At 40.9% G+C, this 17,541-nt stretch overlaps 1 protein-coding gene across 2 annotated transcripts in view; it reads right to left on the bottom strand.

Moving 5' to 3' along the window:
• Positions 1-703: 703 nt before the first annotated feature.
• LOC142817950 (major facilitator superfamily domain-containing protein 12-like) overlaps positions 704-17,541 on the bottom strand; it is a 51,966-nt gene continuing 35,128 nt past the window's right edge. For both annotated transcript variants that reach the window (XM_075896021.1, XM_075896016.1), the window contains 6 exons: positions 15,604-15,696; positions 11,035-11,127; positions 9,376-9,558; positions 6,290-6,384; positions 3,904-4,052; positions 704-3,197 (listed from right to left, as the gene is read on the bottom strand). In XM_075896021.1, coding sequence (XP_075752136.1) covers positions 3,073-3,197; positions 3,904-4,052; positions 6,290-6,384; positions 9,376-9,558; positions 11,035-11,127; positions 15,604-15,696 — 738 coding nt within the window. In that variant the 3' untranslated portion in view covers positions 704-3,072. The remainder of the gene's footprint in view (positions 3,198-3,903; positions 4,053-6,289; positions 6,385-9,375; positions 9,559-11,034; positions 11,128-15,603; positions 15,697-17,541) is intronic.

The raw sequence follows: 17,541 nt of genomic DNA, 5'->3' as shown, positions 1-17,541 counted from the left end.
TAGGGGGAGACAGAAGGTTAGGTGGGCAGATGAGATTAAGAAGTTTACGAGTATAAATTGGCAGCAGCAAGCATAGGACCAAGTTAACTGGCGGAACATGGGAGAGGCTTTTGTCCTGCAGTGGACATAGTCAGGCTGATGATGATGACGATGATGAAGAATGCGCTAGCCATCTCTTTCTGCAGAGCGAACATCGCCTTTATGGCCGGGGCCGTCTGCATGCGCGCTTATCTCGCGAGCGAACAGGGGAGGGGGCGCTTATGGTTGCGCGACTATGATTGCTTCACCTTTCAGCTAAAACTGAGAAGTACACTCAAAACTAAACGGAAGCTATGAGTAGACGAACCAAAATTACAAAGTTTCTGGAAGTCTGCGAAATCTGCCTTTTTTCACGGGGCTACGGCACATGTGTCCTTCCCCTAGTGAAAAAGTCGCAAAAAGTTTTGGTATGGTCTCTGGTTTTTACAGTGGAGGTCAATGGTCTCTGTTCGCATATCAATCTCCGAGATTTTCATTCTGGCGATTCCTTTAGTCCCGTATCACAACGCAAATTTCCCCCCTCTCCCCACCCTTTGCCACAATGGCAGAAGGCAGCACAGGAACATGAGAAATGCATATTGAAGCTCTTCCGAAGCAATAATGTAAGTGTCGTACCAAAGCTTGGTGAAAACCATCACTGGATGGTTGCATATGAGCAACGAAATTCACGAAGTACCTATGTTTATTATTCCGAAATTCGAGTAAATAATCTGTATATGTATACATATCAACATATTTATATAAGTGCATTCTATAAATATACACATCACATATTCAACTATAAACAGCAAAAACACTTTCGACCCAAAACAATTGCATGCTAAGGGAGTAAATAAACCAGGAAATATCGGAATGCCTAAAAAAAACAAACAAAGCAAGTGAGAGAATTTAGCAGGAAAAAGAGGCCCCTCACTTCAACTTCAGAGCAATGCTGCAATTAAAAATGATGCAAGATGTATGTAACACACAATGTCTGGGACAATATTAGTCAATCTTTGTACTTTTCATACTTTTGTATCACTGTGAAACAACAGTCACAATAATCTCATTAGCAGTGAATGTAGAAACTAGTTTCTTGTCATGCACCCTAATTCCACAAACACAGCAATAAAGCTTGACCGACTCATAAAGATAGTCATAATTAACCAAAGGAGAAAGGCTTGCAAGTTCATAAATCAAGGCCTGCTTGAAGAGTTTTCCATGCGTAAGATAAGCACACGCTCCACAGTTTTCACATGCACTTCCAAGAAAGAACAAGACAAAGCCTCTTATGACTTCCACTTGGGCAGGAAAGGTTAACCTCCATATTGCCGATAGATTACACAATCTTTAAATATAGAGCATGCAAACCCCGTCAAACTTTAAAAAACAATAAATACAAAACCCAATGATACGTCTTGCAAGTTCTTATTTTGTGTGAACGGTTTACCATTTGAATTACAGTAAAAAATTATCAATTATATAATTAAAATAAGACTGACCCATGAAGCCAGTTTCGGCTGACAATTGCAAGTGCTGGCAGTGTCCTCAAATATGTTTTTGTGAACCACGGCGGCCAACAAACAGCAATGGTGTGTTATACAAATTTGGAGGTGATAGTCGTGGAACATGCACCACTGCCCCAATTCCAGTGGGTCTCAAAGCTTCTTGGTCGAACTTTGCGAGAAAAAAAATAAGACCTTGACAGTGCACTTTCTTTCTAAATTGGTAAATATTAACTTGTTCTACACCAGATTAAGAAACATTTAGACAAATTTCAAGGCTTTTAGCAGATTTCTGGAACACGAGATTTTCGGAGCAAGTGTGTTTCACAACGCTGACAGCTTGTCGATGTGTTTTTTTTAAAAACTTCTGCAAAGCATATAATTTCATAAATATACGTGTTTTTTTTTTAAGACAATAAGCACCTGGTTGCCAATCTAAACAGGAACCATATGACAGAAGTCTCATGTTAAACATGGCCTTCTTTAAAACGGCTACATGGCTTTCAATCAACACCACTGGTATGCAGAATTGTTGGCCTATACACTTCGGTGCAAATTTTTTAAAAACTGCCAAGAATACCTAGAGAGCTGAAGTGGATTCCAAGTGCTGCTTAAACAGAATGATTGCAAAAAAGAAAAAAAATAGTGACAGTGGCAAACAGCATTCATGCAATCGTTGGTAATCATTCACTGGTAATTGTTGGCAAGAGAGTGTAGAGGTGGCCAGAAAAGTGAAAATGTGTCACCCAAACCACAAGTCATCTTGATCACAAATACCAGAACTGCCCATTTGAAAATTAATAAAATGTGTATAATAGTTATCATAAAAGCATTTCTACTAAAATGGGCAGGTAATAACAATGTACTAAAGCTATAAAACATGGCAACAGGTAGAGATTATTACCGTTGTCTCTAACAATAATAATAAATGAAGATTCAATAAAAATACTTATAGTACTATGCATACCCACTTAATGACAGTGCACAAGCACTGAGATATGCCTGTTACTTGGAAGGTAGGCTGTGAAAAAGAGACATTAAACGTTCTGCAGTTCTCCATGAAAATATGTGTTGTAGAAGTAGAAGGACATACCAAATGTTCTAAAGAAATAACATGTGGCAGACATTAACACTTCTAAATGCACCTTTCTTTTTCCGAATGCTAAGAAACAAAAGTTTACGTGCACAGCAAAGTGATGCACGTAATGTGTACATGACTACGTGAATGCAAATGCTTGAAGATGTGTTGGCATAAATCAAAACTAGCTTAGAAAAAGAAAAGCTGGAGAAAAAGCAATGCAGGCCGTTTCATGCTTTGCATAATGTCCGGACCAACAAGCTGAATGTGCGAGTAACCCTGTCAAATCTTGTTTTCTGGCTCTTCCCCATCCCACCTGGGGTTCGCAACCCTCTGGGCACAACAGACGTCACCGAAACGCAGTGATGGAAGACGACGAGTAAAATGTCTCTAGGAATGTCTCACACACAAGTGCGTCCTTGAACGAACAAATCTCCCACGCGCACCATGCGAACCACACACTCGACGGATCTATGCACTTGACGCTGATCCTAGGAGTGGTGACGTTGGCAAGTAATTTCCAATGCTCTCTTCATATTCGGCTGGACTAGAGGACCGAACGTCAACAATATCCCCAGGCCTGGTATTCGTTGACACTGGAACAAAAAAAAAAAAAAAGAGAATGCAAGTTTCAGCTGCACAAGAGATCTTTTTGCAGCATGCTACAACAGTACTCACACAACTCATCGCTGTTACATTGAGACCCATGAGACATTTTTGTGCACACCATGTAATGCAAGCTGTGTACACAAGCTACACCACTTTGCTATGGTCAGGCATTGATATTCACTACTACCAATGCATCTTAAAGAAAAGAACAAAAATCTCTAGCCATTTTACTTTGCATATCCCTGGCTAGTGCTAATAATGACTGAATAAAGGAGCTCCATCGTAAAGCAGCTGTGTATCGTAAAGTGACGTAGCGATGCAGTAGAGGAGTATTGTAAACTGGTTTTGCAGAAGTAACATCATGACCAATACAATAATCAGCTAGAATGGCCTTTTATCTGTAATCTCAAAATTGCCATTAGCATGTAACTATCTTTATGCAGTAAAACTTCTGTTTTAACAAAGCATTTTTAAACAGTTGTACTATTTAAAAATAGAGTACATGTGCATTCACTTCTGTTCAAAGCCCCTTCGAGGCCCGTAACCTTGTACAACCATACAATAGCGCCTTTTTTAGCTCGCTTATATTACGAAGAGGCTGGCTTCTTATCGTAAACAAAAAAACTCAGCGGCATTTTGATGAACTGTTCATTGTCAAAGTCTGAACATATGAAATGACAGTGCCTCTCTTACCTCCGTTGCTACCATTCCTGGTATTTAGTGAGCTGTCATGGTTGATGGCAAAGAGTGAAAGAGCAAAGAGTATTCCCCCAACAGCAGCTCCACCGCACACATACACCATTATTTTCTGGTAGTAGTTGTCTCGTACACCTATGCACGCACTAGAATGAGAAAAGAAAGCACAGTATCGCACATCAGGCAACTGAGGAACAATGTTTGCCCAAATGTAAGCCAATGTGTAGATATAGGAGTAAGATATGCATTCTGCTAGCACAACAAGATTCTGGTAATTTGTTTTTTCAGTAACTTCAACCTAAACAGCTGGTCTGCATTGATGCCAGATACATATCTATGGGATCATCCTTCATTCGATCTTGAAATCAGCTTTTGCCAGATAACTCAAACTTGGCTGGTCATTTTACGAGCGCCTGTCTTTAATGGTAAGCGCAGTAATGGTTACAATAGCAGTATCCGGCTTCATGATGCTTCAGGTACAGCAAATGTGATGAGCTTATGTTTACAATTGAATGATCTGCTCCTAGAAGATCTTAATGTGTAAACGGTACCTCGCAATAGCTTACTACATCATATGCAGCTGGGGAAAACACTGCAAAATCAGTTAGCAGTGTGGGTTATTCTTGCTGCCCCTTACCAAATTCAGCCTGGCAGATTATTCAACCAATTCAGGTGGTCCCTTAAGGGTAAAATCAATGAGACACGCCCGTACCCAAGTGTTCGGAAGACTGGTGTTCGGACATGGTCGGAAGACTGAAGGTAAGCACAGCACAACAAGCTTTGAAATGAACTGTTGTTGGCTAGATGTTATATGATAAAACAACAGCACCCCAAAATTTTTTTTTAAAAACAGACATAACCGATATTCCCATCAAGATTAAGAAAAATAGTGATTGGCCAGATAACCAACTGCCAGCCTGTTGTATTTATGAAATGGGAGCAAGCAAAGAAAAGCAATTTAGGAAACGGCAGAAAGCTATGAGGTATGATAATTAATAAATTCACAAGGTTAATTGGGCACAACTGGCACAGACCTTCTGTCCTGTGGTAGGTAATGATAGATGTCAATTATTGAGGCACAATGAATGAATGATGTCGGTGATGTAAGAATGGTGTTAGAATGGTGTAACAGTGGCAAGGTTACATGAAGCAAACGCAGCGATGAGAACCTTAGCGGCTTTCAACGGACTAGTAAACACGTGTAATGGTATGGTGAAACTTCGCTTGAATGAACTTCAGGAGACCCAAGGAAAAAGCATGCTAAAGTGAGAGTTTGCTGGAATGAAACAGGTATGTTGCAACTTGTTATCAGGAAATAAAGAAAACATTAGTTGTTGAAAAGGGATCTGAAAATTTTATATGCAATGCTGCTTATCGGAATGTTAATTTCTACCAATCCAGCATGTTTTGAGGAGAGCGGTACTTTTTTGGCGCATTTGTGTCCTTCAGACTGCAGTGGTGACGGATAGTGTCACTGTGCCGAAGCTCTCGTGAACCTTCTCTGGCACAACAGTCTCTAGGGCAGTGAAGGGCTTCTTTTTTTTTTTTTTTTTGGTACATCAGTGCTTGCTTAGATGAAATACTTTGTGCTTCCTTTACAGGGTTACTTCTTCTTCCTCCTCTTCTTATTTTTGAAGTAGGATGCAGGGGCGTAACCAGAAATTTCTTTGAGGGTGTTACAAACGTCAGCTTTTTTCTGTGTGATGTGATCAATATTATAGCTTGTGTGGACTTCATACACATACAAATCAAAAACATGCACCCCTCCCCCCCTTCCTTGCGTGTGTGAAAGTAAAAAGTAAAGTAAGTGCAATAATATACAGCAAGCACGACAGGTACAGCAGGTGTTTGGAGCAACGGCCTCTCGTGGTGCCACTGGATGCTTGATTGGAGGGAGAAGACATTGTTAATCATTAATTTCTATTAAATGTCGAATAATAGTTGGATTTAATGTCCCAAAACCACCATCATCGACCTTGTCAGGACGAAGTGCGTGACACAAGTCAAAGAAGGCTGAGTTTGAACAAAGTGGAATGAGAGGTATACGCCCAATGTTTTTGTTTTTTCTACGCTCCTGGTGGGAATCCCGTTACCTCTTCTATAGACAGAGAGGTGAATGTCTTAACGTAAGAGTCACAGGTGATGTAGTCCTTAAAAACCAAAGTGCTGTGTGTACCCAGTCTTTCAAGCAATTTATGATCAATGTCATGTGAGAGGCAATGGATGTTGTCAATGTGATGTGAGAGGCAATGGAAGGCAATGGAACTGAAATGCGTTAGCGTTGGGTCCAACAGAACTTTGGTGAGAGATTCAAAAGAATTTCGTACAAGTGAATAGTTCATTTAACTCACGTTGGTTGAAATGGAAATTTTACTGTACTTACGTGCATTTATGTGCATCCTGAATAATGATCACAGCAATACCATTGGCCATCTTGTCCATAAAGCTCATTGCTCCAAAGACAAATGCACCACTTGTCTGCAAAACAAAAAAAGGCAACAAAGTAAGACCTTGACATTTATAGCAACCTTAAAATATTAACATGGATGGCACGTGCGTAGTCGACTCACACCCCGCAGTTTCGCACCCTGTGCGCTTAAGCACTATCCCATGGGAAATAATTCGTGCCTTAGTTCGGATTTCGTGGGTGATGTGCGACATATTTCACAGCATTTCAGCATTTATTTCCTTGAAATACACTTCTGAATTCCCGTAAGAATATACAAAATATGAGGAGCACACTTGTCACTGATGTCATTTTTTCTAACTAGAAACTGTCCCCAAGTTCAGTTTATGTGTAGCCCATTACAAAAAAAAAAGAACCTCAGAGAAGACAGACGAGAAACTGCGCTGAAACTCTATTTTTTCCCCTATTTTTGCTAACACTGTAAAAACGGTTTACTCATTTTAATAGGACTAAAAGTGAAATTCAAATTTCTTTTAGTTTTGGGCTACAAACTCTGCACTGCTATATCAGTGGGACGGAAGAAATTTCGGAGTATTTCCTTGTATTTGGGATGCTGTGGCATAGTGGACGCTCTTGCAACTTGCTACGCTCAGTTTATAGATCACTTAGAGTACTAGGTAGTCTGTCTTTCTTAAAAATAAAGGAGAAAAAAAAGTGGGTGAACCACACCCAAGCAAATGCTGTCAGAGTGAATGATGTCACGGTGAACTGTTATAGGAACCCCAAGGTGACACTTCCATCCATATTTGATGGCACGTCTAGAGAAGCAAGCCTGATGCGAACCACAAAAGAGCTTCGTTGTAAAGATAATAAAAAAAAAACATAAAAACATTTTCACCTTAAGGTTATCTGAAAGCTCTGCATGTCTCTGACAATATCTTGAGATTGCAAAAAACTAATGCGTTAATTTGTCACTAAAGAGCTGTATTGAAACACAAAAGGTAATGATGTCCTTCATCAGCACACTTTCTTGAGGGATGCACGTCAAGCCAGGCATCCTTTAGTACTCTCGAAGCAGTGCAACAGACCTCTATTCACAAATCAATGGCTGGAGGCAGCGTGCTTCACTGCAAACAGGTTAATTGACTCTGCTCTATTGCTTCAGTACATCACACAACTGCAAGACAGTGGCGCTTATTAAAATGATTCCATTATTATAGAGAGCAATAAAATCCCCGATGTGCAAGCTACTCTTATTTTTGACACACACAGGCACAAACACAGGTACACACACACAGACAATCTTCCTACATGGCCTACACAACCCTTCCAATTTAGCATCCTGTTCCACAGCCCCTGTCAAGCAGTGCCATTTTATGTAATGCGAGAGGTGATCTCATTCTAATAAAAGTTCTCACAAGGGCAGCGTGCGGCATTCTGCATATTGAATGTGGAAGTGAACAGTAGTTTGATACACCCATTGTACATGCACACACACACATATTACTTGCAACTCATCGACATATACACAGCATTTGCATGAGATTTACAAGGTTGGTTGGATAGTTTGTTTGGTTTATTGGCACATAAGAAACTAGGTCTATCATGTTCTAAACACGACGTATAAACTGTGTGATAAAAAAATGAGCCACATCGATGACTCCTTGCCTGAGCAGGTGGTGTCTACTGATTGAACGAAATCTCATCCCTATTTTAAAAGATGAGAAAGTGGATGAAGTAAGTAACAATGTTTAGCTAGCCAACTAAAAAGTGAGACTTCAAAGTTTCTGTAAAAATCCTGCTGCCCTTAAAAAGCTTGAAAACATACGTGTATGCAAAAGTTCTCAACGTATAATAAATTCTAAGCGAATAGAAATATGCTCATCTTAAAGTTCAGTAAAATGATTTTTTTCGGTGTTTCAATTCTGAGCAAATTAAGATGTGGCTTATTGTTATCTCATCTTGACAAGCTTCACATTTGGTTTGTCTCCCATTGTCAGTATAAAGCTGTGTGAAGTAACAATTTACAAGGAGATTCTAGAACTGTTCACTATAAAAAATATTTCAGTATAGCCAGGTTTCATATGTCTGTATTCCACTGTACTACTGCCAAAGCTATGCCCAACGACCAGAGAAGACCACATCACACCAGAACCTACAGGAGACATCATTGAATTCCTTTTTTTTTTTTAGCACAAGAAGCTTCTTAAACAGAGACAAAAAGAAGCACCATTACATTAATTTTACCCGACTTCACTAGGCATCGGCGTAGCTTAAAACTATGAAACAAGTAAACTAAGATTACGCAATAGACGCTTTTCACAAGCCACAAGCACGCTTCCCTGCACTGCATATTTGCCCAATTAATGGCTGTACCTGCCATCCTACGAGTGAAGATGAAGTCTTAGCTGTGCGTGCTGGGGCTCGTTTATAATTAGTGTCTCTATTATGAGACCTGAGCCCCCATTTTCCGTGACATAGTGAAGTAAACTGCTCTTAGCACACTCTTTTCAGAGGTGACTATAGTCGTTTAGAATGCAAGAATAAATGTAAGCTCCACTTGCAAAAGTGCCTCTCCCACCCCAAGGAAATTTGCATAAAATCCTGTTTCTCCATATCTGTGACACGAAGAACCATTCACGCAGTTTAGATCAGTGCTTTCTTAATAAAGATACACGGTGCCTCTGATTTTCATCAAAACACATTGGCTTTTTGTGCAATTTCTACAAAGATTTCGACAACACTCTCCTTCAAACGGTGTAATGTTTCAAGCAGGGACGTTGAACTTTTGTTTATTATTGCACCTAGCATTTGTGTTAGCAGCGAAGAAATACTTATAGTTGCAACAAAAACCACCTAGCACGGCTCTCTCGTACAGATGAATGGCTGGGGAGCTGCAGTTTTAGGGGCGGCGCTTTTATTTCCAATTTGACTTTTATTCTTAGGTTGCAACCGACTATAGCTGCCATTGATTGAGCTAGCTTTAAAACTATGGAAAATGTCTGTTAGGTGTTTGCTCTCTGCCATGCAACGCAAAACGGGCAGTCAAGGGCAGCACTCACCGTGTGGCCACCAATGAGTTCATTTGTGATGGCAAGACTGGCAAGCAGCATGGTCGTGCTTGCAGCCCCCACAACAGCGGCGACACCGTATATTTGATAATCTTTGTACATGGGAGTCATCTGACCAAAAAGAATCCACAGGGAGCCACCGATTCCCAGCGCACCGCCGAGGAGGTGCACATTCTGCGAGGGAGAAATAATTAGTGTGGAGATAACTGTTGGGTAAACAAATTACAAAGCTTTCTTTTTCTAGTCAACAAGTTCGTAATCAGCCCTTTCTGTCAAAACTATGACAGTCGATGGGGACTACGAATGTGGAGTAGACACCACTATAGCTACAAGTGCCATTAAAGCCACTAAACCACTACATCATTAGATGCATCAACCATTAAAGTTGGCCGATGTGATCAACAATGTCTCTACTGCTGTAATAGAAACCAGTAGGACATCCCACATAAATGGCTCTCTCAAATGTCAGCTGTTGCTTACTGCCAGCCAGTCATCTCTCCTTCATTTGCAGGGCACTGCCACGAGGGCCATAGTTATGTACACAATTTCACGTGACTTCATTGGCATAGTTAGCTTTCAACTGCTTAGCTTCCTGATTTTGTTACTGAGGCTGTTCATTCAGACTAACGTTTATTAAGAATACTTGTCTAAAAAGAGAAATGATCAACTTGCCTTTACTACATCACTGATATGAAAGATGCTAATAGTTGGACTCAATTGCAAATCTTGCACCTAAATTCATCAGTGGATCAGGTGTTGCATGCTTTTACTACTAGATATACACTGATACCTCGATATAATGAATCCAGATATAATGAGATATTGGTTATAACAAAGTAAATGAAGAATAGTCTTGTAATAGAGCAGGATTAGGAATATACACTTAGAATGAATTTTCAAATATAACCAACTTATTTTTGTGTCAGATGCAACTTCCTTATATTGAAATTAAAGTGAAACAGAGATAACAGTACAGCCCCATTTAGCAGCACCCTTGGTCAGGCCTAATAAACATTCAATGCAGGAACAAAATAAAGCAAGTAAAGTTTTCATTACATTTGCACAGCTTCATTTCAGTAACAAAACAGATCGCAGAACACACAGCCAGTTGAAATTTTAAAAATCTCAATAGCCACCAAAATCACTGAAACTTGACAGAAAGGCCAGAAAGTCAAGTATTTTTTTCTTTTCCTGGAGCGAACTCAAAAGCACAATGAAGTAATGTAACCATAATATTGTAAGAAAAATGCTGCTTTCTCAAAACCCACAAACTGTTAATAATTAATAATAATATTTCTTTGGATTTTATGTTTCAAATCTACCATATTTTCATGAGGAATTCTGTAGTACAGGACTCCTGAAACTTTGGCCATCTAGTGTTGTTTAACGTGCACCCAAGACCAGGTACACAGGCCTCTAGCATAACGCCTCCGTCCAAATGTGGCCGCAGCAGCCGGTATTTAGTCCAGTTACTCTCGGCTGAGCAGTTGAGCACCACAGCCGTTAGACCACCATGAAAGGTCGGCAAGCTGTTGCTTTCTGCTAATTTTCAAGCAATTGCTCAGATTTTCAACACTGCTGCCGGCAAGAAAAGTATAAACAAATAAAACAAATGCTAAATGGTTTCAGAACTACGAAACGACTGCTTACCTTTGTTCCAATGTGTTTCGCTGCAAGCTTAATGGGTAGCGATGCGATGAGGCCACTCACATACATGACAAGAGGAATGATTGCTATGCTTTCCTGCAAACATTAAGTGTGTATTATCACTACAGGAATGAAGAAGAGCCAAGTATTAAGGTTTAACATAACTGATCTGGCATAACTTACATTGGCACAGAACCTTGAACAAAGAAAATAAAGGTGAGAGAGAGTAAGGAAAACATAGATGTAGCAGAAAAGCAAATTCTTTAACAATGCTGGAACATTACGTCAGCTTCAGTTAGACACATATTTGACAGGTCAAAATACAATAGCGTTGTAAAATACAAAGCAAATGAGCAAGTCAGGAGATTGGACCAGTGATTTGGCTACCTTGCGGTGCATTTGGCATGTCTAATAGCATCTCTCAGCAATAAGTTGCATCAAACTATTCACAGTAGCCTATTCGTTGCTCCTCTTTCTTGCTCCCTTTCTAAGATACCTTCTTTTTTTTTCTGTTCACACTGACTGTTACCACTGAATAAGCACGCTGCTATGAGGACAAGATGGCGAGAAAAAGAACTGGCATGTGAGCAAGAACAGTGCTCATTTAGCCTTGGCGGAATGGTGGAACATGGCAGCATTCTTGTGAACTTCACAATTTTCACAGAGAGTTCTCTAATTATTTGCACACAAAAAGGAAGCTCACCCTAAGCTGACTCCACACTAGGCTTGTGCAAATATTCGAGCACTAAAGTCACTTCAATCTGAATTAAAATTATTGAAAATTTTGAAGTATTCGAAATGAACAAATGAAATAGATGCAGATTATTCCGCGTGTAAACCCCTGTAAAGAATGTTTCACTGCAATGTAGTGGTACTATGCCTTGAATACATTTAAAAAAAAAAAAACTCCTTGCCGAAAAGCCTCACTTTAAGGTTAAATAAACATGTTACCCTCACACCAATTCTTCCTTTTTTTAAATCCAAAAGCTTTAGTGCCAACTTATATGCTCTAATTAAAGTAAATTTTAAAATGTAACATATTTTACACGCTATTACTTGCTCTTCGAAGTTGCTCCCTTTGAACCAAAAAGAATGACATTGAGCGAGTATGACATTGGGCGAGTTTGTGCATTGCTTAATAAAATATTTGTAGCCCAACTGAGACAAGCAAAGAAAAAAGGAGGAGACAGGATAGGGTGCCCTATTCTGTTTCCTCCTTTTTTTTTCCTTGCTTGTCTCAGTTGCGCCACAAATATTTTATTAAGCAATGATATTTAGACATGCCTTGATTCAATTTTAGAAAATATAGTGCAGGATAGATGAGTCGTGAAAATTATGCCCATTTTGCTTCATAATATGTGATGTACACTATTTGAATTCGGTTCAAAATTATTAAAACCATATCACTGTTTGCTTCAACTTAACTTTGGACCTAATATTTACTATTCGCACGAGCCTAGTCTAAACATGTATGCACTGATGGAAGCGCCATAGGTGGCGAACTTGCTCATTACTCTCGGGAAGGTAAGCAGAAAGCCGCCGTAGTTACAAACACCGTGGTGGATGTGCTTCCAAGCTGCCCACATTTTCGTAGTGAAATGTGGACCGTAGTGAAACGTTCGTAGTAGGTGTGGTGTTCCAACACTTATATTAACTCGCCTGCAACACAGTTCAACTAATTTACCACACAGCCTTATGAACGAAAGCAATGAAAGCAATGAATCACCACTGTTTGTTGGGAAAGACGAGCCACTCTGTCATTGTGTTAGCTAATGAGTCGCTTGTTGTTCTCGTACTTTTATTCTGCCATATCCATGCTCATTCGTTGCAGTCAATCATGTTGACACTGGTAGGAGGCAAAAGTTATCACAACCTGAGCCTGTGTAGGTTCGGTTATACCGCCGTGCATGGGCACTTCACTTCAAAGTTCAGTATTTTTTTTTTTTTTAGAGAACAACAATGCAGCAATGGTCGACTTCAGGAAGAACAAGGAGTTATCGGGACATCACAATGGTAAACAAAATAAAGTGGATGTCCTCCATGAGCTATACTTCACAATTGGGCCTTTTACACTGGTCTGCGAGACACACCTTTTTTTATTCACCAACTTGAAAACTCACTCCACTTAGGCAGCCGACTTCTCAGTCGATCATCACGCGTCTCCTTGGAGACCCTTTTCAAAATTTGTCAGCGCTCCCACGGTGTCATCTCTTGAGTCTGACTGGCCACGCTACATCATCAAACAACTCTCCTTATTCACAAAACCTCCGTCGCCGTGCACTCAGACTGGCTCGCGCCTGGTTTAGAGAAACTTCTACATAACTTGTCTGTGTGTATCACAGCAGAAGCTAGAAAAGGGGCTAGACCCTTCTCACAGATTCGTCTGCGAAATTGGACAGCACTGCTTTAATTTCTCGAATTCGCCCAATCTTATGCAGATGTTAGGCTGTCTCGGCAGCGTTCTTCATTAGATAGGGTAAGAGGCGTACTTTTGGCACTTTTTATACCTTTTTTTCAATGCGCAAGAACTATACTTTTATACTTGTTTTTTCTGCTGTGCAAACCGTCGGCGTCGGGTTTTCATGCAGTCATTTCAAATCAGTGATGTGCACTTAGTAAAGAGCTCATTTGTGACAAACAGCATGCACAAGTCCACTTTCATAGAGGTTTGCGCTTTTCTTGCAGCTGCTATCTCAAAATTAGTTGTCCGGCACTTGAACAAAGAGAAAACTGTAGCAACGAACTTCATCCATCCTCTCTGAGCAAAGCTATGCAAAGAGTTGCCTGCTCAGCTTCCTGTGCATAATGTCACCGACACCCACTAGATGGCTATCAGCGATGCCTTTATAGGCAGCACACTATGTGCATATTACAGTGTATTACCGTGCTGTTTAGTGTATATAGTGAACAGCACTGTAACACGTTCTTTGTTTACATCCTGGCGAAGTTCCACCTGGAGTAGTTTACGTGCGCTTCGGCAACAGTTTGTAAAAGAATGCAGCCTCGTCCAAGTTCAAGTGTCTCCATCTTCGTACTGCTGAAATAGGGCACTCAGCCGATTACGCCATCTGTCCACGACGTTGCAGTCGACGGCTGCAGTGTCAACAACAATCGAATTTTGAAGACACCCTGTGCTGTGTATTGAAGCGTTCAAGCCAGCTGTTACTGCACTTAAAATCTTGCTTGCCCATTTGGGTGGCTAGGGCTTCGGCTTTTGCAGTCAATGCAGGCCCATTTATAGGAATGTTTGCCTTTCTAGCATTTTTCATCCATTTGAGAAGCGCTCTTTCTACTTCATGATACATAGAATCATGGTAGCACTTTCATTTGGCTGAGAAAATGTTCCCGAAGCCACCCAGTATGGCATTATTATTCTTCAGAACAGTTGATAATGTTGACAATAGTATTTAGAATTGTCTTGCAATTTCAGACTTCTGCCAGCCTTTTTCCACCTCCCGTATCAGTTCAAGTTCCTGCTCCAGTGTCAAACACTTCCGTGTGAGCACCAGTGGCGCCACTTTCTCTCGACGGTCACTAAAGGCGCATGATGCTCACACACAACATCAAGGGTTCACACAGACCTCGCACAATACACTTGAACATGCGTCTTCCAAACGCAAAATGAAAAAAAGTCCGATGGCCAGGGAGCACACCAAGGCACCGTACTTGTGACGTGACACCACCGGCATAGCCCGTAACATAGTGGTAGTGGTTCGCCTCCGCGCGCATCGAGGCACTCTACAGCCGACATGATAGCGAGCGCCTCCAACGGTAGCCCTTGTACCCAAGTAGGGCGTGGACAGAGAGGGTAAAATGCGCGGCGCGGAAACTCTCACGCCGTCTGCGCCAGTCTGCACTGGGGTGCTTTATTTAGCCTGGTGACGCTAGCGGCTTGCTCAGCACAAAAAAGGCCACTCGGCCCAGCTCGTGGATGAAAAAAGCGTGCAGCACTTCAGCAGCGTGGGCCCAATCCACGACTTGTTATTTCGCTCTATGCAGAGCAAGCTATCGACACGCTTCAAGTAATGTAGTCTAAAATACATGTATTGGGGTCGGGACTGTGTGAAACTTCGAAAAAAGTGATAATTTGAATAAAGTGACTTTGTTGTAACGAGGGCTTAGTGTACATACTGAATTATAAAAACTGCAGTGCTTATTACGCTGCGCTGACAATGCGACGCTATGAACAAAAATGCGGGTGTTTTCTACGCTTCACTAAAACTACATGTTGCTGCCGCCTACCAGTGTCTTTGCATTTTAGAAAAACTCTCTTTCTTGAAATTACTGCTTGATGGCGTCCACATCTCACGCAGTGCCTACTCGCCGATCTTCACGTGCATAACGTGAAATAAATGTTCGATTCTCTCTCTCTCTAGACACAAGACTATCATATTTCGACGATCTTGCCAGCGAAGCACGCAGATATGCCGCAAATTTTTTCCCTTTCATGTTATATACCAATTCCTGGAGGGATCAGCCCTGTTTTTTTCCACACTGGTGGGGCCATGCAGTCTTGAAGCCCTACTGCCCATGGTCTCACACTGAACGTGATCATGCACCAGTTACACTTACCCTTCGTAGCAAAAGCGTGTCCTGAATGTAGATGGAGATGTAAACCTGGTTTAGGTTGACGTACAGGCGAGTGAACATGTATAGAAGGGCCACCTGGAATGACATCAGTGCATCAGCCAAACCCCAGCCCCTAAATATACACTCATATTTCTCACTTGATGACATTTTCCTGCGATAAAACTCATAGCCTTTAGTCTAATCTACAACCTTAAGTCTGTCTTATCTTTTTTGTTATTTTTACAGTGATATTTTTCAAAGTACAGTAGACTTTCGTAAAATGTAACCTGAAGGGACCAGGAAAACATAATTCATATAACAGGGGTGCTGTTTACTGAGAGATGAATAGGTGTGAGCAATTTAAGTGCTCAATTGATCATGTTAGAGGCAGTTATTCCATTTTAGTAGTAGTTCCACTCAAGAGGTTTCCGCTTACCTAGAGTTTACTGTACCCTTACTAGTCCGATCTGTCCAGTTTCGAACATGAAATGCCAAGGTGAAAAACTAGGTAATTGATATGTACATTAAACTGCAATATTACAAACATCCTGAATATCTGGCTTATCAATTTTTAAAAGACAGCATGCAAATGATCAGTCACAATTTTCAATACACTCACACCTCAATATAACGAACTCAGATATAACTAAATATCGGTTATAACAAAGTAAATTAAAAATAGTCATGCAATAGATATTGTAATAGGAATACACCTTTATAACAAATTTTGAGATATATAACAAACTCATTTTCAAATAAGATGCAACTTTGCTATAATGAGGTTTGAGTGTACACTAAAGTCCTGTTTCAGTATACACTACACAAGACATGCCTCTAATATACTCTACATGTATTTTTTCACATATAACTAAGCACGTGCACATATTCAAGCTCTTTGAATGTTCAAATTATATTATACTATTCAAATTTACTTCAACATGAATTCTAATTACTGTAAATTTTACAGTATTCGAAATGAACAAATAGATGCATAAACCACATTTAACCCCTTGTAGAAGCGGTTTTACATACAGTGAAGGGGCACTATACCTAGAATACCCCTATTCAAAGAAAATCAGCACTGCATTGTGTATGCCTTGTTTCAATTTTAAATAATATTGTGTAGTTAATTGAGTCATGATGAATATGCTCATATTGTGAGCACGACAAGCGAATGACTCTTCCTTCTCTTTAGATATCATCATCACCTGTACATCTTCATCATCTGTAAATATCATCACCGGTGTGATTTAGCTCGAGCCTGGCTGAATAAACCAGTTCCTCACAAGTGGTGGACGGTGCTTTTCGTTCCCTCAAGTCCTCTCGCTCGTTCTCGCTGGAGCTCTGCTCGGGTCGTCGCATACAACTCCCAGCCATGGCGGCCCAAGAAAACCCTGGCCCACCCAACGTCGCCGTCCTACTTCAGCCACCGCCACTCGCTCCGCCCAACAACATTCGCTTGCGTGATCCACCTGTGTTTTCCGGTCACCGAGACAATGATGTCGAAGACTGGATCAAGAACTACGACCTCGTCAGCAATTTGAACAGGTGGGACAATCCACAGAAGTTGCGCAGCATCCCATTTTACTTGTCCGATGTTACGAAAACTTGATTCTGGAACCACCACCCGGATCTTCCCGACTGGGACACTTTCGAGCAGCAAATTCGTCAAATATTTGGTGCCCCTACAGTTCGCACTGAGGTAGCAAAGAAGAAGCTCGCTGAACGCACGCAGCTGCCGGGTGAATCTTACACCTCTTATATTGAGGACGTCCTTGCCCTATGCAAGCGCGTTAACACCGGCATGTCTCAGAACGACCAAATACGCTACATTTAATTATTAAATGCCTTAACACCGTCGCCTTTAACGCCCTCGCCACCCAAAATCCTGCCACCACCCAGGACGTGATAACCATCTGTCAGCGACCTGACGAGCTTCAG

The sequence above is a fragment of the Rhipicephalus microplus genome, chromosome 1 (assembly GCF_043290135.1).
Source record: "Rhipicephalus microplus isolate Deutch F79 chromosome 1, USDA_Rmic, whole genome shotgun sequence".
Taxonomy (NCBI): domain Eukaryota; kingdom Metazoa; phylum Arthropoda; class Arachnida; order Ixodida; family Ixodidae; genus Rhipicephalus; species Rhipicephalus microplus.
Note: the sequence above shows the minus strand (reverse complement) of the source record. Positions and strands in the feature narration are given on the sequence as shown.